At 46.9% G+C, this 20819-nt stretch overlaps 1 protein-coding gene across 1 annotated transcript in view; it reads right to left on the minus strand.

Moving 5' to 3' along the window:
- Positions 1–1201: 1201 nt before the first annotated feature.
- LOC138624625 (B-cell lymphoma/leukemia 11A-like) overlaps positions 1202–20819 on the minus strand; it is a 33865-nt gene continuing 14247 nt past the window's right edge. Inside the window, exon 3 of the mRNA XM_069704962.1 lies at positions 1202–4439. Coding sequence (XP_069561063.1) covers positions 2443–4439 — 1997 coding nt within the window. The 3' untranslated portion in view covers positions 1202–2442. The remainder of the gene's footprint in view (positions 4440–20819) is intronic.

The raw sequence follows: 20819 nt of genomic DNA on the forward strand, positions 1-20819 counted from the left end.
GGCTCCAACATAAATACTATAAGTGCCTACACTAAGTGAACATTAATTTCAAATACCATTCTAAATACAGGAAAAAAGTAGACCATAAATGTGTTTTGAACATAGGAACTTACATGAGTGTGCATTTTCCTATGTGTTTTAAGTTCTCTCTATATATTTATATATCATAAATCTCTCCCCGATGCAAATTTTTGTTCAACCTGAAGACTTGTGTATAGTAAAGGCAAAAAGATGAGAGACACGTTCATTACAGTTCATTACATAGTGATCGAGTCCTGGATGTCGCCAGGACAGAAAAGAGAAACAACAATAAACAATAAGAAATTAAATTTTTTTTTAAATAAGGTTCTCCCCTAAAGATATTGAAGTGTTATTTAAAAAAAAAAAAAAATGAACAACACCGTTTACTTATCTTTTTAAATCAAATTTGTAGAATTTTTATTCTTCTGTACTGAGCAGTATATTTCTATAGTTGGTATGAAGCAGGATATTTCTATGGCGGTTCCTGCATTGATACCTCCGAGAGCCAAACTGATGTTCAGTTCTCAGATGGAGACATGGCTGGCGACAGTTTCTAGTTCAACTCTTTACTCTTTTTTTTTTTTTTTTTGTCGTTTTTGTTTTTTTGTTTTTTTAATGGAAAGCAATGACACCACACTAATCTGTCAGCATAAGAGCAAGTTTTCCCTTGAGCGTCCGACTGTAAACTGGGAAAATTGAACAGTGCACGTTAGGTAGTTCCGGATCTGAAATCCGGTCCTCATTTTATACTCAACCGACTGTACCTCCGATTAGAGAGACAGATACAGAATCCAAGGCAGAGTGACAAGTGCTATATCATCAACAATGACAGGGGATGGAGATGAAAAAAAAATATATTAAAAAAATTTGCTACCACAATGAGGTCAAGAGCATGTTGACTTAAAAGAACGCAGACATGAACGTTTCACTCTTGAAAGCTCTTATGGAAGGTAGTTTGCTGAATTCAGATTCTTTTGATTTCCATTTAAGTTCATTTTCAATGTGAGTTAATTAAAACAGGCTTCAGATTACTTAAGGGTTTCTAAGATCTATCGTGGTAAAGAGGAATTAACGTTATAAGGACATAAACGTTTGAATTGTAGAGACACCTGGTAACCCAACCCTCCTCCCCCCACACCCACCCTCACCCTCCTACACTCCCCCAACCCCTCACCCAAAATCTGTCCGGCTTTACAAATGACTAAATCCCACTCTGTGGTCTTCTAGCGACTGCTGGCTCCACCGCCTGCCCGGCCGACACCGAAGAAACATATTTCTGTGCTACTTACAAAAAAAAAAAAAAAACACCTGCAAACTTTTAATTTTCAAAGAAAATAAAACACTCTGGAAAATTAAGAGCTTTACGTTGGTTAGAAGGACTCGTCAGAGTACCGTCTCAGCGTGGCACACGTGTACCCAAAAACATAAACACCTAAACCAAAACCCTACACACCAAACTCCTACTCCTCCTTTTAGCATGTAACATGCCAGTAAACAGAATTGTAATCTTGAAAATAACAATATACACGAGTCAGGCAGATAAATGATTTACCAGAGATACATGTCATTTTTTCATTTTTGTCATTTTTGTTTCAGCTGGTTCCCTACGCTCTGCGAAGTCAAATAACGACAGGGTCGTACAGGTGCTTGATGCAAGGACCTGCCTATTCCATATGTGCACAAAAATGTCCTGTAATCTTTTACAGCTGAAACTCCGAGCTTATAGCAAAAAGGAGGATTAACTAATGCAGGTAAAATATCCAAGGCACTCTTTGTTGTCATTTCACACCATATTGTTAATTTCATTGCTGTTTGTAAAAGAAATATTTCATGGCGCCAGTGCCTAGCATTTCATAGGCAGACCAATTTTTTTTTATATATATATCTCATCTCAATGTTGCATGGAAAATCTTTCACAAAGATCTGTTTTAAGTGTGACCCTGCTTGTCTTGATGTTTTGATAATATGACACTGTTCACTATGTTTGAACACAAAACTGTACATGATATGTAAAACAGTATGTACTGTATGCAGCATGGGTTTTCATAACGAGTTATTTTTTTCATGTTGAAGAAATCAAAAGTATCAACAGCAACACATGTACAACCAAACCCACCAGCCGAGGACAAGTTTTCTCTCTAAGTAGCCAAAACACACAGAGCATGCTGTCCAGTTACAAAAAATACAAAACGTGTAAATTATTGCACAATAGAAAGGCTCAAAAAGTTTTGCGTTTGATGCAATAGTATTGCCCCAATGATGGATCATGCATCCAGCTTTTTCCAGTCGGGGATGAGAACAGGGCTGTACTGTGTACTGGTGTCTGACCCTGTTGTCCTTTCCCCTCACTTATCGGCTAGTTAGCCAGGGTTGCTTTTTAGCCGGGGGAGCTGAGAGAGCCGCCGGCGTGCTGCTCTTTGCCTACTCAGTCTTAATGTCATTAGCCAGAGGGCGGTCGCTGTGCCACTTCTTCATGTGTTTCTCCAGAGTGCTGTATACACTGAAAGGCATGTGGCAGATTTCACATTTGTACACGTCCTTGCCCATCTGTCCGTGGGTCTTCATGTGGCGGGTGAGCTTTGAGCTCTGAGCGCACGCGTAGCTGCACAGCTCGCACTTGTAGGGCCGCTCCCCGGTGTGGCTGCGGCGGTGCACTGTCAAGTTGCTGCAGTTCTTGAACACCTTGCCGCAATACTCGCAGGTGTCGCTGCGGCGGCCGTCCTTGGAGCTCGGCCTGCCGTTCCCGCTGCCGCCGTGGGGAGTGCTGGCCCCGCTGCCGGTGCCGCTGCGTCCGGACGCCGCCCGCTCCCCGTCCAGCTCGCCGGGCGGAGTGGAGAAGCGCAAGCTGCCGTTTTCCGACGAGTGCTCGGACGAGGAGGCGAAGGGCGATTGTCTGGAGTCCCCGCCGGTGAAGCTGATGAAGGGGTCCTTGAGTTGCCGGGAGGCAGCGTAGCCGGCGAGCCACTGAGAGTAGACGTTCTCCGAGTTGGGGATGGTGGGCGTGGGGGGGTCGAGGTCTTTCTCCACCTTGATGCGCTTGGACAGCGGGCTGAGGGAGCCGGGACTGACCCGTCCACCCAACAGCTTCCTGGACAGGCTGTCATTGGATAGAGGCGCCAGGCCGTTGACGGCGGTGGTGGTCCTGTCGTCCGCCCGGTCGGACTCCATGGCCGAGTCCTCGTCGCCGGGCTCCCGGGACGAGCTGCGGCGGCACGGGTGCAGGGCCTCGCTGTTCTGGTGGTGGCGGGCACCTTCTAGCCGCAGGCTGAAACGATAGTCATTCCTTCCCTCTTCCTCGACTCCGGGTTTACTCTCAATTTCCTCTTCCTCCCCCTCCGCCTCCCCCTCCTCTTCCTCCTCTTCCTCCTCCTCTTCCTCCTCTTCTTCCTCCTCTTCCTCCTCATCCTCATATTCCTCCTCTTCTTCTCCATTTTCAGGCATGAGGCCGTTGTTCTCACTCTTGAACTTGGCCACCACTGACTTGAGAGCGTCCGTGGCGCTGCCCATCAGCTCACTGGTCCCCGGTTCAGGGGAGCTGGCGGTCGAGAGGCCGTCGTCCGACTTGGCGTTCGTCGCCGAAGACTTGCTCTGACAGTGCGTCTTCATGTGGCGTTTTAGTTTGCTGGCCTGCGTGCAGGCGTGGTTACAGAGGTGACACTTGAATGGCTTTTCCCCCGTGTGGCTACGCCGGTGAACGATAAGGTTGCTCTGGAACTTGAAGGTCTTACCGCAGAACTCGCACGATTTTGACTTGAGAGGCGTTCCCGGTTGGACGGCGTTGCATACGGCGTTCGGGGTGGAACGTGAGCCGGAAGGTGACTGAGAGGTGGAGAGGGGAGGTGTCGCAGAAAACGGGGGCTTCGAACCTGGCTGGAATGGCTGCAGCAGCCGTTGCATAGGGGTGGGCCTGTTAGGGGAGAGAGGCGGGGAACCGCCAGTGGCGTTGCCGGCTAACTCGCGTAGACGTCTTGAGAAATCCATGGTCTGAGGGGCTTCTAGTGGCACAGAGTTCAGCCTCATCACCCTGTCGAAGGCGCTGGGATGGTGGGTTGCCAACGCCAGGTCGTCGGGGCTGAGGTGGTGGCGTGGCGGCGGGCTGAACAGCGGTGGCGTTCGGGGGTAGCGGCCCTCGCGAGGCGTGGACGCCGATTCCCGGCCGGACCCGGAGCCCGGCATCCTCAGGAGGCTGTAAGGACTGCCGTCAGCCAAGTGGACGGCGTGGAGGGGAGGCTGGGAGGAGGCACAGTCACCCCCCATCCCAGGAGCTGCAGCCACGCGGGGGGTGAGGGGGCTGCCAGGCTCGCTCTCCAGATAGATGCGGAAGCCGTGGGTGTTCTGGGCATGCTGGAGCAGGAACCAGGCACTGGTGAAGGGCTGTTTACACGTGGTGCAGGTGTAACTGCTGGGCTCATCTTTATCTGTCCAGACACAAAGAGAGGAACGTTTAAAATCGTAGTGATAAAAGGCTTTTGATTTCATCAAAAAAGATGCGTGAAAACCGGTTAACAATTTGATCATTGAATGTAGCCGAATTTAGCAGCAAACCCATTCAATTTTGACTGATTAAATAGAAGCATTAAAAATAAGATTTGAAAAACCTTGAAATCGCACTTCAAAACTGAATGAAAACGATTTCAACACAGAAAAAATATTCTCCCTTTTTACCTCCTTAACTGTGTCTGAATTTAAATACACTGTACTGTTTGGTTTTTTTAAATGTCATTACACAATCTGAAAATTACACCATAGGTGACAGATTAAATATGCATTTTACACCACTTAACGACAGAAAAGAATAAAACACAACAACAAGAGATATCTCCGGCAGCTAATACACAATTTACACAGTTGAGAAGACATCAGAATATTTCAAACAATAATTGACTTTCAATGGCACTTGCACACTGACCTGAGATTTGCCTGACAATGCACGCCTAATCTCGTTAAAAAAAAAAAAAAAAAAAAAAAAAAAAAAAAAAAAAAAAAAAAAAAAAAAAAAAAAAAAAAAAAAAAAAAAAAAAAAAAAAAAAAAAAAAAAAAAAAAAAAAAAAAAAAAAAAAAAAAAAAAAAAAAAAAAAAAAAAAAAAAAAAAAAAAAAAAAAAAAAAAAAAAAAAAAAAAAAAAAAAAAAAAAAAAAAAAAAAAAAAAAAAAAAAAAAAAAAAAAAAAAAAAAAAAAAAAAAAAAAAAAAAAAAAAAAAAAAAAAAAAAAAAAAAAAAAAAAAAAAAAAAAAAAAAAAAAAAAAAAAAAAAAAAAAAAAAAAAAAAAAAAAAAAAAAAAAAAAAAAAAAAAAAAAAAAAAAAAAAAAAAAAAAAAAAAAAAAAAAAAAAAAAAAAAAAAAAAAAACACACTCATCTCCCCTCCAATGCTTCGTTTACAGAATTAGCGAGGCTAAAGTGGGACATGTATCTGATGCTGCATATTAACACTGAATACAAATAACAGGTCACGTGTTAATAAATTGTACCAGCGTTTATCACGAAAAAACACACATTCACAGTTAAAAGAAGCAAAGGGTAAAATTGTGTATGGGTGTTTGTGTGTGGGTGGGGAGGCTGCTATGAAAATGCATTTCATGCATTACTTTTCTATTTCTGATATTTCATGCTTTATGGATTTATTTAAATCCTTTCAGGTGAATAGAAAAGGAGAAGAAGGGGAAAGCAGAAGTGAGAGATATGCAAAATAAGAAGCATCCGCCACTTGCAAATGTGCTCCCTCTTTCATCTTTCGGCTTTCTTATCCTTTCTTCTCGTTTTTCTTTTTTCACTGGAGGGCATTTTTTCTGAAGTCATTTGCAGACACTGAACCCAAAACCACAGCCACACTGTGCTCCAGAGAGGGAGAAGGAGAGAGGGAGAACAAGGGAGCAGGAGAGGGGAAGATTGGCTGTGTGTGTGTGTGTGTGTGTGTGTGTGTGTGTGTGTGTGTGTGTGCGTGTGTGCGTGTGTGTGTGTGCGTGCATGCGTGTGCGCATGATTGAGACTGAGCGATCCCTAAGATGGTGGATGGACAGTCGTGCATGTTTTAAAGCCTGCTGTGGCTGAGAGACAAAGGGGTGAAGAAGGGGCAGAAAAAGAAGACGGCTGCTGGGACAAAAAAAAAAAGAGATGTTGTGGACGAGCAGCAGAGGGAGCAGAATGGTGTTTTGTGGTCTCATGTGGCCCCCTCCAAACATTTCACTTAAAGACCAGAACACGGCTTAAAATGTGCACCCAATCAAACCTCCACGCAAACCTTTTTCTCTTGACTGAAAAGAGTTGGAAGGCGGTATACTGGTAAATTATGGATCATTACAATCTGCAAAAATTACAGTTAATTGCTGCCACCTGCGAGGGGCTTTGACCCACTATGGAATTTTTCCATCATAAAAAAGCCATTTGCCCGTACACATTTTCTCCCTCTCTCATAAGCACAAATAAAATGTGCCCATTACATTGGCTTTGGCTATATGTACATTTCCTGATTGTGTGTGTGTGTTTTTATAGCTTTAAAGCAGAAAGCCCCACGTCACTCGTAAAACGGTTGCAGTAACCTGGCCTCCACTGTTCACTTTGCTTTGATTTGCAGCCTATACACACTTCCTCGACCCCGTCCTGATGTGTGAGCGGAGAGTGCGTTTGCACGAGGAGGAATTTAAGGTTATTTGTTTTTTCTGTTATTGTGAAGGGCGAGCTGGGGGAAAAAAAAACGGGGAGGGGAAGGTTCGGTCTGTCTTCTCCCTTTCGAGACACAGTCTGTCAGAGGAGAGGGAGCACCGAGGGAATGGGGAAAGTGAGGGGGAAGGAAGGCAAGGAGCGACGCGGGGAGAGAAGTGTGGCGTGAAGGGGACATTCCTAATGACAACCCACATTTCTGAAGGACACCAGAGCCTCAATTCAATTCATTTCCTCGTGTATCAAAAGCAGCGTGTCTGCCGCTATGCAATCACCGCTCCATCTGCGGACATTTGACGAACTGTGCTCACAGCACAGGCAGCGATGATAATTGTTATTCCCATCCAACAGCGGACAGATTTGATGGGCATCAACGGGCCGGACCAACGCAGAGCCCAGTTTCACCACAATGGCAGAGAAGATATCTAAATAAGCCCACTATTGTCCTTAATAGTTGTCCTCAAAGGGATGGAAGGACAGTTATTCAAAGGGATAAAAGACATTCTGACAAGACGTCTGATGGCCTCGAGAGGTTTTTTTTTTTTTCTAGTATGGAGGAGCAGAAAGCCGTGCGAGAAAGGAGGGATGATCTTATAAACGAGTCTGTCCTCTAATGGAATAAAGGAGAGCTCCCTCTCGCTCGCTCGCTCGCTCAGCCTGTTTCTCTCCTTCTAGGAACTTAAAGTCTGTGGCGAGTTAGTGCTGGAGAGCAGGCGAGCCGGGCTAATGCTGGATCTCCAGGTTCCTTTGAAATCGGATCAGCAGAGAGGAGAAACCACACTGACAACCCCTTAGCTGCCATTTCATGGCAGGGGCTGAAAGAGGAGACTTTGGAGGAGAGAAGGCAGGAAAGTGTATAAGGCCGGTTGAAAAAGAGCAGCGAAGGATCAGGAGCAGAAGCAATAATTAAAAAAGAGAGAAATATATAAAGAGGACCAGTACAGATGAAAAGACGTGGAACGGCCAAAGGAAGAGAAAAAGGACAACTAACAACTCGAAGCCATTTCAGTGCATTGCAACACAAAGCAAACGGCTGTGAAGGTGCCGGTAACGTAACGGACGTTCGGTTGGAAGGGAAACGATGGCAGCAGATGAACTGGCCTCACCAGACAAAGCAGGACACAGTCGAGCAAGTGGAGGCACTTTGCTCATGCAGATTGCTCTATTGTTAGTGACCCAACCCCCAAAGCAGACAGTGCCTCTCCCTCAATCACCACACACACACACACACACACACACACACACACACACACACACACACACACACACACACACACACACACAGAGAGAGTAGCCATATCATCCCAATCAGCCACAAACACAAACAAAACAACAGACGGCAAAACAACGGCGATGTGGCCGCAGCGTTGGCCGCCACATGAAGCCCTCCATCTCTGGCCGACCGTCCGCCGCTACTCCTTCAAAACTTTCTCACCACACACTGAAAAGTTGTCAGACTTGGCTTGACCTCCTTTTTTTTTTTAAAGTTTCGTCCTTGACCGACCCCCTGATCGTGGGCTCAGGCCGTCCTGGTGTGAGCTCACAGCTTTCACTGATATTGGTCATTTAGCTAATGGAGGAAGGAGCTAACAGGATTAGCCTGCAGGCCTTCCAAAAGGAAAAGGAGGAGGAGGAGGAGGAGGAGGAGGAAGACACCGGGGACACAGCATGTCACTGCCATTTTCCCCAAAGTTATCAGTCACAGTGGTGTGAGAGGGGGAGAGAGAGAGAGAGAGAGAGAGAGAGAGAGAGATCACACACACACACACACACACACACACACACACACACACACACACACACACACACACACACACACACACACACACACACACACCTGAAAAGTGATTATGCTAATAGCAGGTCTTTGCCAATATTCATAAGTGTTTATAGGTGTTGGAGTGAGTGGCTCAGGAAGATGGAGGCTTGTCAATACAGTGCCTCTTAAGAGCGCCTCGCAGTAACTGCCGTTAATGTGATTACTGCTCTGTTTATGTCATTAGGGTATTCTCAGTCAGGGAGTGGACGGGGTGAAGGGTGACCCGGGAGTGGAGAGGATGGGGGAGCGGAGAGGATGGGGGAGCGGCGGCTCCCGTAAGAGCTCTTCTTTAGTGTCCTGTGTTTTCTACTCGGGGCACAAAGAAGCGTAATTATTCATCAGTCTCGTACGTGTTCTCACCTCAAGATGCATTATCTGTCTGGGCTTCTGTTTGTGTTTGTGAAAAGAACAAATCCAGCAAACCAGCCGGCCTTGACCTTCCTCGTACTTCCACGTCTGTATGTCTGTTTGTCTGCCGCACACACACACACACACACACACACACACACACACACACACACACACACACACACACACACACACACACACACACACACACACACACACAGGCTCATACACTCAGCTCTTTGTCCTGGGCCGGGCCCGTCGTGGTGTGCTGAGCCACAGGCCCGCAGACAAAAGGCTTGTTTGACCAACACTTGTTCCTGAGACAAAGCAGGAAAATAGCAGGAAAATAGCAGGAAGTACAGTTTGCTGGAGGAGGCGGAGCCACTCATCACGCTGTCAGGAGAAAGGAGACGAGGAGCCGCTAGATCACAAACAGTCCGAAAAAGGTGATTGGAGAGTAGAAGTAAAGGAGAGACCGAGGTAGACCTGGAGGAGAGACGCCGAGCTGGCATGAACAAGCAACGAGGGAGGGGGGGTAGATCTCCAGATAAAGATGCATGGTGGTCTTTGAGGGCCGGTGCCCGGGATAAAGTAATCTGCTGGCTGTGGCTTTGTCTCCAATCAGACTTTCACACTTCTTACCTTTCCTCTCTCCGGCTCCGTCTCCGTCTCCTGAAAGTCGATAAGAGCAACAGTGGAACTGAGGACTTTCTCCACGCAACTAAGGACAGATGGCACCCACATGAATGCATGCACCCAACACAATAGGCAAATGTGTGTGTGTGTGTGTGTGTGTGTGTGTGTGTGTGTGTGTGTGTGTGTGTGTGTGTGTGTGTGTGTGTGTGTGTGTGTGTGTGTGTGTGTGTGTGTGTGTGCTGGGGAGGTCAGTGTGTTTTATATATATATACATACATATATATATATATTGATTCTTGTTGTTCTGGTTTTGTACCCTCATGGTTGAAATGCACTTATTGTAAGTCGCTTTGGATAAAAGCGTCAGATGAATGAAATGTAAATTTTATATTTATATATATATTTATGTATATGGATGTGCTTTTGCATGCAAGCAAGTTTTTTTTTTTAATGGGAAAGTACAGCCACATGACAGCTTCCATGTAGCATTTGTCTGTGTGTGTGTGTGTGTGTGTGTGTGTGTGTGTGTGTGTGTGTGTGTGTGTGTGTGTGTGTGTGTGTGTGTGTGTGTGTGTGTGTGTGTGTGTGTGTGTGTGTGTGTGTGTGTGTATATTTGTATGTAATACACTTGCCACAATCATTTTAAAATTAGCATCGCTCCACGCTGTCTGTTTCCCGGTGTAACCTTAGTTCCTTTGATCTTTTCGCGCTTGAACTGTGTTTGAACCGTCCGTCCGTCCTTCTCTCCCTCCATCTTTCCCTCCGTCCGTCCATTCATCCTCTCCGACGAAGCCCAGCTGGACAGCTTCGTGTCTGGGTGCGGCTCGGGTCCGGCAGACCTCATAATAGGCCGGGCCAGCCGCGTCTCTGATGCAGATCATTATTTGCTCTCTGCTTACCGACGACGGTGGGAGGCCGCACACTATTGTTTCTCATCCCGGCTCTAATGGTACAGCGAAAAGACCTCTGGGCTTCTAAGCTTAACCAGTCTAATTAAATGGACCATCGCTTATGTAAGCATCTGCGGAGATTATTTATTGAGTTGGGATCCGCTTCACAGGATCAAACCGCCGTCAACAAAAGCCAATGCTCGGTGGAGAAGGTATTAAATAAAGGAGGGGAATCAAAGAAACTGCAAACTGCCAAGTGTCAGTTTAAGCACACGTATCCAGGTACATAAGAAGACTTAATCAAGCAGGAGTATTTTTGGACTCGGGCAATATCCCAGATGGGCGACAAGTCTCTGAGCACTTCAGAGGGGAAATGTGAAAAGTGTTCTGTCAAAGAAAAGATATGTCTCAATAAACTGCAGCTTAGTGGGGGAGCAGAGGGGGAGGGGGGGCATAAAGAGTACAACACAAAAAATGGAAATCAATGGAAGACATTAGAAAATAATGATATCCATGAGCATGTTTTGGTTTCCTTACGATGGAAATGCAGCCTGCAACATTCAGATGAGTGAATCTGTCCGTTTCCTTACGAGCATTCATCCCCGCTTGAAGTGCAATGACAAGATAGCCTCGGTGCGACATGAGGCCAGCAGCCGCGGCTTCACTATCTCTGCACAGCTCAGCTTATGACAGGCTGGCGTCCTCGCAGAAAGGATGGAGGAGGACCAGGGAGGTCGACTAGCTGCACATTTCTGCATAAATCTCCAGATAGATAGCATCAGGAGAAGAGGAGCAGGGGAGGGAGGGAGGGAGGGGGGAGGGGGGGCGTGCGGGCAGCGGAGGATGATAAGGCCCCCGGGGCAGGGCATTCGACACTGTCAAAACTGTTTCGTCTCCGGCTATTGGACGAGTGGAGCGCGTTATGAGCCTGCATACCATTTGCCAGGACGCGATTGGGCTCCACCGGAGCATACAGGGCCTCGTATCTGACCTCTCCTCTTTCCCCCTCTTTGAGTCTTCACAGACACGCAGGGAGACGGACAGAACATCACAAACACCACACGGAGAACGACCGCGAAGATCTGAAGGCATGCCGCAGTCACATTTCAACAAAGCTGTGACAAAACAGCAGCTTCATGGGCGAATGTTCGGAGGCACTAGAAAAAACGTTTAACGTGTTAAAATTAGCAAACAAAAACCTGCAGGATGTCAGAATCACACGACTGAAATATGTCAGCACACAAAGATGTGTTTAATCTGGCTTTTTGTTTCATTATTCACTGTAAATTCACATTTCCAGGATATCAAAGAACATGTTTTGTTTCTTATGAACTTCATTTATTCCCCAGATAAATTCTTGATTTGGTCTCTGGCTGGAGAACAGCGTCCGCCAGGTTGCAGCACGTCTTGTTTAAAGACAGCTGCCTATTTTCCCTTCTTGAGAGTTTGATACAGATTTTGAGATTTATACTGCAGGTGTTTCTGGTGTTTCTGGTGTTTCTGGTATTTTGTCCATCTTCGAGGCCTCTTGCGCAATGGGAGCGTCAGAGGAATGTGTAGGAGAAGGTTAACAGAAACTACAGTGTCGGGCAAAATATGCATTCGCACACTGTTATGCATAAACAGTTTTGCATAAAAAATAAATTATAAGGAGAAACAAGAACGTAAAATAAGAATGAAATTAGGAGGCACTGTTGAGTGAAGGAAAACAGTCGGAGATAGAAAGTGAGAGGGAGGAAAGTTTAAGAGTGGGCAGCGAGGGTTCGAGACTTCGCCTGATCTACAAGCACAGACCTGCAGTCAGGGTATCTGTGAGCTCATGGAAGTCCGGACACACACACACACACACACACACACACACACACACACACACACACACACACACACACACACACACACACACACACACACACACACACACACACAGTGAGTCTGTCTGGACTGAGTAAACAGTCTGAAGGATAGAGTCATTCCCTCTCTGTCCCTCATGCAGCCTGTATGCTCCTCCGTTACTCCTCCTTCCATCACGCTATTTCCTTAACACGCTCTGATGACAGCACTGAGAGGTTAAAGTGGGTCTGTCTTTCCCAGGCACACACACACACACACACACACACACACACACACACACACACACACACACACACACACACACACACACACACACACACACACACACACCCGTTTCTCTTTACTCTTGGCCTATAACACATACAAACACAGTCTCTGAATCCCTCTTTTTCTGACCACCTGCGTCACGATACACTTCTCATCTTCTCCACCCACTTATTTAGTGTTGAGATCTCAAAGTTCATTCCTCTGCTCAGGGTGTTAGAGTCTTTTTCTTTTCTTTTTTTTTTTGCTACCTTTGCTTGAGGTGTTCTGTTACTGTAAATAATACTTGCGGAGAAAAGTAAGGGGCGAGACAGAGAAAGATACTCATCATTATCTAAATTGCTTTGGGAGGGTGGAGCACTTTGAGGGTCTGTGACACAGACTGTATGTAAAAGTGTTCATACCTTCAAGGTCTGAAAAATGAGGCCGATGCAGAAGTGTCTTCAGCTGCAATACCAGCGAGTGCCACTAGAGGTCGGCTCCAAAAAGCCTCCGGCTCCATAGACTCCCATTCAACTTCTCTCATCAAATCCAAAGTGAATAAAATGTGTCCATCAGTTATCTCGGTGTTGTTAGCTAAAGTCACTCCTTCTTCTTAGTTTTCTGGAGGTCCATCTGAAAATAATCCCTCATTCATTAGAAAAGAAGATTCAAGAAGACCTGTTTTGGGGGGCGTGTCTGTTTGATTGACAGGCCTGTGGTGCAGTAAGGTTACAGCTATCGGTGGTCAGGACACCGTATCGTCCAAATATGGTCACTTCCTGCTCCAAACCGCTCCGAACTAGCAAGATGGTGACGGACAAAGTGTGAACTCGAGGCTTCATCTCTGCTGGCTGCCACCTGCTCTGTGCAGAGGGGTTTTGGGGTTCCAGATATACTTGGGTTGCTGGTAAAATTGTTCTCGCCCTGCTGCTAAAGTAGGGAACGCATCGTTTCGACTGATGTTGACCGAAGTTGTTTGTTCCTGAACACGCTCGCAGTAACCCCGGAAGCTCTCGAGCATGGGCCATCATCGAGATACCAGCGAACAAGGGTTGTTTTAAACATGCAGTTATTTTTCACCCTGTCCCACCACCTCAGGGTGAGAGGACCAGGGCATGTGAGCTCAGGCCAACCATAGCAGCTCGTTAAGCACAGGAGCCTCGAGGCATTGTGGAGGGACATGGCACTTTGAAACAAGAGGGCCAGTGTGTTGGAGTATCCCGTGGCCCGGAGCGGTGGAGGCTGAGGGTTTAACACGCGTCCCATCTGGTGTGTGTGACTGTGCACACGGCGGTCGAGTGGTTAAGGAAGCATCAATAGCCAGACTCTTTAGATCGAGGGGTGTCTCGGGGTCAGACGGAGCTCACAAATCCATTTTCCGTAGAAACGGAGAAGGTGGAAGTCAGGGAGCGAATCTGTCACAAGTTCAATGTCTTTTTTTTGGTAAATGTTCGAGCATCACACATTATTTTACCAAGCTGAATTGACTGCAATGACACGACGCCAAGGACATGAAGTTTTCTGATCCTGTAATAAGGACAGTGAGACCTCAGTGCCCCCGACTCACCACCATCCATTCACCCCCCCCCCCCCAATTCCCTGTTTCATTATTTATTCATGGGGGGGAAAACTGTGCTGGGCCACCGCTCAGCCCAGACGCTTTCCAAATCTTGATTAAAATTGCAAAATGGCCTCCTGTTCGGCCTTAATTCAGCCCCTTCAAGACATTCTGACAGAAACAGGAAGAGATGCGGCAGAGCGAGGAAGTGGTCAGATATCCAAAGTGACCTACATATGTTTCCTTTTAGTGCTCTTCTGCTCGATGCTAGAAGTTTAACATAATGCTGCTCGGACCGCTCTCGAGGCTTCATACCAACCGGGGCCTTTTTGACATGTTGCTTTGGACAAATGCCTAAAAAAAAAAATGGTTTGCCAAATCAAAAGGAGTCAAAGTTGTATCGCACATTACAGGGCAGAATATTCTCTGTCGTACTGTACAAGCCAGAGAAAACGACTGCATGAGTTAGAACAGGGTGAAGGCAGCCAGTTAATGTACATGTAACGTTTACCATCAATAACAGCCTGTAAGATGGATGGACCATATGCTCGGCGGTGGCAGGCCACGCTCCACACAATTCTTCATCTTGGAGACTCGCTGTACCAGATTCCTGCCCAGTAATTGAAGACATGTGGTCTGATCAGCCACTATAGCGAGAAAGATGAGTAAAATGGTGGACAATAGGACCTAGTAAAGCAGAGCAAGTCAACACTCACATCCCTGTTGCTCCGTCATCCCCCTGTTGCTCTGCATTGAAATCCGCGATACGTTTTAACTTCCTGCGTCTTTTTCAGCGACGTCCCGTTGCATCGCTCACACAGCCAGCGGCCCGTTAAAAACACAGCATGTGGATCCTTCCGCTTGTTCTCCCAGGAGGCGTGTCGGGAGCATGCATAGGTCCAAGCAGTAGTGAGCGTGATATTAATTAAGGTAGCCAACCTGTAGGTTCCTTCGTGCCCAGCTGTGGAGTATAAATCAGGCTTTTAACGAGGCTAGGGCCCTAAGATCTCAAACCATGCTGGAATGCTACCTGCACAGCCATGCCAAAAATCTGTCTGGGTCTCGGGCTCCTATAGATCACTATGTTTATAAGGGGGGCTATAGCGACCTACCCTGGGGAGGGAGAGAGGGGAGGGCGAAGCAGAGGAGCAGAAAAGGAGGGTGGCAAAAGAGGTGGAGAGGGGGGGGGGGCAAGAGCTATTTCTATTGGGTCATCAGGTTTAGGTAAACATGTGTGGTGTTGGTGTGTAAATGTGGAAGTGTGCTGCACTTTAAGACTATACAAAAAACATGAAGGTAAAATAATCGGTCATATGAAGCTAATAAGAGAGTCGACGGCAGCGACAGGTACGGACGGCAAGAAGGAAACAACCTGAGCGATGGACACGTGAAGAAAGCCTGAGTGCCTTTTGGTGACAGAAGGATTTATTCACAGACAGCTGCAGGACAGGACACACGCATGGACTGCACAGACTGACTGGCTGGCCGAGTCCACCTCGGAGCCATCGCTCCCTGAACTCACACATTCCTCAACAGGCAGTGGCAAGACCCGCTCGCAGCCAACGGACAGGCTTAATGCAAATACCCGCATTTACACTTACACAATGCGTTAAACTGTCCTTTTTCGTTTACTTTCAAGCGTATGAAGAAGCACAGCAGTGCTCTCGAAATGCCATTCCTACCCTGGAAAGATTACCAGCTATAAACGATACATAAATAAGTCAGTGCGGAGGTGCAGAAATTTGGATTAATGGCTGATCAGGGGATGGGTAGAGCGGGTTTCTTGGGCCGCACTCCGCAGCACCACCTGAGATTTATGGGCCAGATGTTTGTGCCATTGCTTCTCTAACAGACTATAAAACTTCATTTGCAGAAGGTAACAGCGGAATAAAGCATCGCCAACGTGCTAACATTTGGCCACACCGATGCGAAACGTAAACTCAGGAATGATTCAAAAAAAGTCTGAGGCGTCTCTCGCCCGCCCCGCTTCTTTTTCTGTTGTTGTTGTTTTTGTGTTCCTCCTCTCTCTTCGTCTCACGTATACAATCACAGCTCGGATGGGAATGTAACTCCACTCCCCGCCAGCGTGAACTCAGGTTCTCAAGATCCAGCCCTGTCATTTGGAGAGGAGCTGACAACCCTCTGACTGACACGGGGGTCGCGGGGCCGGCGACCTCAGCGGACCGCTTGTGTTGCATTCTGAGAAATGAACTTTGTTTGCTGAAGGTCAAACTGTAAAAGATCCTCTGTGCTCGTTCCACACATGTCCAGCTAATACGCCGCAGGCCTGCAGAAAAAAACAACCCCGTGCCTGAAAACGCTTGTAGATGAAGCAATAGGTTTATCATGTACCTTTGACACCGCCGTATAGGTACGTACATAAAGACATAAAAAGATATGTTTGCTCTTAAAACACATGCTCTTTATCGCTCTCGTCCGGTTTCATCACCCTTACAGTGCACAGAGGGCCGGCTGATGAAAAGGGGAATTAGTGGGCAGTGAAAGAACGAGGATCCGTCTGAAGAGGAAGGGGAGTAGTTGAAGGGTGTCAAGAACGGCGTAAAAAGCTGTGAAGAGGAGAAGAAGGGAAAAACAAAAGAGTGGTGGACAGCTTTACACTGCAGCACCCCGTTCTAGATTACATTAGCGGCAGCTGCTTCCTTTGTGTGCTTTTATGGCCCGGCCCCAAGAAAAAGCTGCTAAAATTTCATTTAATCTGCTGCAGGAACTCAAGTGTCTGTCAGCCGCTCAAACAAGAGGGACCGAGCTCTCATATAACTGCGGCGAAATAACGCTAATAATATCTCCTCGCAGTAGACGTACAGGCAGACATTTTGTGTAACCAAAGAGGGCCGGCGGTGCATGGGAAACTGGCCCGCTCTCCGGTCCGGGGGCAGGCCCTTAATGGTGGGTGAGGGAGCCAGACAACGTCCTCCTTCTTCCCTCCTTTTCTCCCCCCTTTATCTTCACCTCCTGTTCATCCTTCCAAGTCATTAGCTTATGTTAATCACTTAAACTAGCAAGAGTGACCCCCAATTTCATCGAGTGTGCCACTATACTTAACAGCAGATGAAGCACAGCTGCTGCAACTGAAGGTAAAACAATCACATGGCAGCGCCCGTGTTTCCTGCTGATTTGTTTTAACTTCTTGTTGGACTTGAAACCCAAAATGTGTGATAAAATAAATCCATTTGTTTTTAAAATCCATCAGAGATCTATAATGAAAATATCCAAGTCCTTTCCTTAAGATTCAACAAATGGACTCATGCGTTTCTTTTCTTGCGCTGCATCATCATGTTCAAATGTGCTTGTTAAGAAGAATGTTTTTACCCTGCAGACTGAACAGCAGCAGCCAAATGGCTTTTGCCAAAAAAAACAACTAAATCTGTGAACTGGCGTCAAGTCTAAACGGATTAAAACCATAATTAAAGAAAAAAATGATGAAGAATGAGCAAAAAAAAACACCCAAAAAAAGTTGAAATAATTCCATATCTCAACCGGCGACAGAATAATCTGCTCCTAAGGATCCGACAGAAGTGCAGCAGCACACCACATTCTGCTCGCTGCGTCGGCCTGGCACAGAGACGGAGCTTTGATGGCAGCGCTAACTGACAGAAAGCAGCAGCGCAGGCAGCCGTTGGCGGCGGCTTCCTTCCTGGGGTTTGGGCGCACAAAGCGGCACATACGTCCACATACGTTGGAGGGGTTCGTTTGCCATGTGATACCACTGGAGGAGGAGGTGGAAGGGGCCTCTTAGTTCAACCGCTCAGTAGAGACGATGGCAGGGGTGAGCAGAACGAGGGAGCCGAGGGGATGCGGGAAAAGACCAGAAGCAGAGATGGAAACAGGAGATCTCGTCTCCGTCTGTTTGAACGCGGCGCGTCACGGATGATGAAAGTCGGCTTGTGACTCCGTGTCCCACCGGAGCCGCTCATCCACACAGGTTTGGCTTAAGAGACACCGCTATGTGAGCGTAATGACAATGAAGTATGGCCGCCACATACAAACGGAAAGAGCTGTCAGCCTTCCCTCCTCGTCTTACAGAGAGCGGCAGGTGTTTCTTCTCACCGTCAGAATTCACACCACTCGTAGAATTATTGTAATGTCTAACATGTGGAACAAGCTTCTTATTTTTTTTTTTTCCCCCTACTTGTTGAGCTTGCTGAGTCAGTGGCATCTTTACAACACTCACAAAAAAAAGTTGGGAGCTGAGTTTGAGCGCTGCTTCCTCCCATTATTCTGGAACAACTGCTGATTGTACGTAAAAGAAAATGCCGCCAGGTAATTTAAAAGAAAATCCTTATTTTACTACATTTTGGTGATTTTTTTTTTTTTTTTGCTTCTGTGCCCAAATTAGTTTAAAAAAATTGCTTCCACTCTCAAATCTGTGCAGCACAGAGAGCCAGTTAGTGTTTCTGAGCAGAAAGCCTGGAAACGGGGAAAAATAGTTAAGAGCCGCTCCAAAAGTAACAAAATTCACCTCTAAATCTCACTGATTAACACATTCACATTTTCAATGTGTTTTCACAGGAGTTATGTTCCAGATTATTTCACTGCCAAGCGCACTGACTTCCTGGAGTCTCTGCTCCCGGTGACGACAGGACTGGCATTTTTCCCCTCCTCTGTACGCTGAGCCAAGCTAAGTAGTGTTATTGATCTTCTCAATCTGACTCTCTTCAATATATAGCAGACGAATACATCTCGAACTATTCCTTTAATCTCCCGCTTCCTCTGCAGAGACTCGTCAGTTTGATCAAAGTGGCATTTCATAAGGAGTAGAGAGCAACAAAAAATGTACATGAAGTCCTCGGCCGAGACCGGCGAGAACAATTTAATAAACATGCAAAAAAACCAACTAATATGCTAATGCTCGGTCACCTTCTCCATGTAAAACAGTGTTTACAGAAGCCAACTCGCATACTAGAGAAAGAAAAAAACAAGAAATGGGAAAGCAACAGGGACACAAATGACTGCTAATGAAGACATAGCAAGCTGTAGATGGGGTGGGGTGGTGGTGGTGGGGGTGGGGGGTGGGGATGGGCAAGGGCAAATTAACCTTTTTAATTGGAGAGTGGTAGCCCTCTTTGGACCCGGCAGTTGGATCCAGAGTACTGACAGATGATGAGAGGGAAATGGCAGGCCCATTACAGGCAATCTGGCCCCGCAACTTGGCAGAGCGGCGCAGAACCAGAGCCGGGGGAGGACGGGGCACGTCCAGCCCGGAGAGCGCTCGCTGCCAGGCCGCTCGCTGCCAGGGAAGGGCTCGCCTCAATAAACGAAATACAGAACGGTTATCTTGGCACTTTGAACTACGGGGTAAAGGCCCGTCATGAGGGAGTCGGGTTTCTGTGTCTGATAACAAAATACTACCTGGTCAGGAACAGAGGAGGGCTTTGCTTTAATGAAAGAGAGAGAGAGAGGAGAACCTGCCCAACAGGTATGGGAGAAGGGGGGGGGATGCACACACCATTTGTGTTCACCTGGCTTTGTACTTGTTTTCAATCCCCCCAATACATCCAACCATGTTCACAGAGGAGCCAGTAGAAAGAGCTCGGGAGCAGGGAGAGGACGTCTTCCTGTCTCCCTGTCTGTCTTCCTGTCTCTCTGTCTGTCTGTCTGTGTGTGTGTCCGTGTTTGTGTCTGGAGATACAAGGAAAGCAAACATCAAGGTCAGAGGAGCTGGAGTCTGTCCAAGCGATAGACAGTTTTAACACGCAGCCTCGGGGAGACGCCGGGATTTAGACAGAACCCGAAGGCCCCTGTTTCTGATTGAATATCTGGCCTTTACGCGGTTGGACATATTTCCCGATCTGAATATAATTTCCTCCGCCGTCTGAGAGACGCTCGCAGCACGATGTCGTCAGCGTAAAAGACAGTTCAGAGAAATCACTCAGCGCCAACCTGCTCTTTCGTTGTCTCGCCGTCCATCAGACAGTTGAAGTAAACATAATCCTGACGCCCGGTCTTTAACGCGGACCCCATTAAGCCAGACGTCCGCGGACATCTCGAGGTCATCGCCGCTAAGACGAAGAAGAATCTATCACTGCTCGTCCGTCCCTTCGTCCCTCTGTCGGTCTGCACATATTCTCCTTTCCTGCCTCTCTCTCTGTCCATCTGTCTTGAATTATGTATTCTAATGCATTTGGAACAAGGCACAGAGTGGCCGACCACACCGGGTGGCTTTTAGTCACGTCATGCATGACAATCCAGAGGACATGAAAGTCCATGAAGTCTCACACTCTGATGTGTGTAGGCACTTCATGTCCATCGACCGCCATCATCCGCCTGCATGTCGGGAACACAAACTATTGCTCGCAAAATTCTCCATCACTCTCTCTGTCTTTGTATATGTGCCTCTACACACACACACACACACACACACACACACACACACACACACACACACACACACACACACACACACACACACACACACACACACACACACACACACACACACACACACGGCCGAAGAGAGCAGACTACCATCTGGGAGTAGTGGCCGGCTTTGTCTGGGGGGGGTGAAAGCGCCAACAAGACCCCCCTTTAACACACACACACACACACACACACACACACACACACACACACACACACATAAACCATACACACAACCCTTGCACCCCCCCCCCCCAGCAATCACCCTCCTCCCCCTCCAACTGCTCTAAGTGTGAGAGCTCTTCTCATACAATCTGCACATATACATATGCAAATTTGCAGGGGGGCATTATAAAAACAGCCATCATCTCACACACACACACACACACACACACACACACACACACACACACACAC

This window comes from Brachyistius frenatus, unplaced genomic scaffold, assembly GCF_029030835.1.
Source record: "Brachyistius frenatus isolate BFR_SWC_R1_liver_20210118 unplaced genomic scaffold, ASM2903083v1 Contig_53, whole genome shotgun sequence".
NCBI lineage: Eukaryota > Metazoa > Chordata > Actinopteri > Embiotocidae > Brachyistius > Brachyistius frenatus.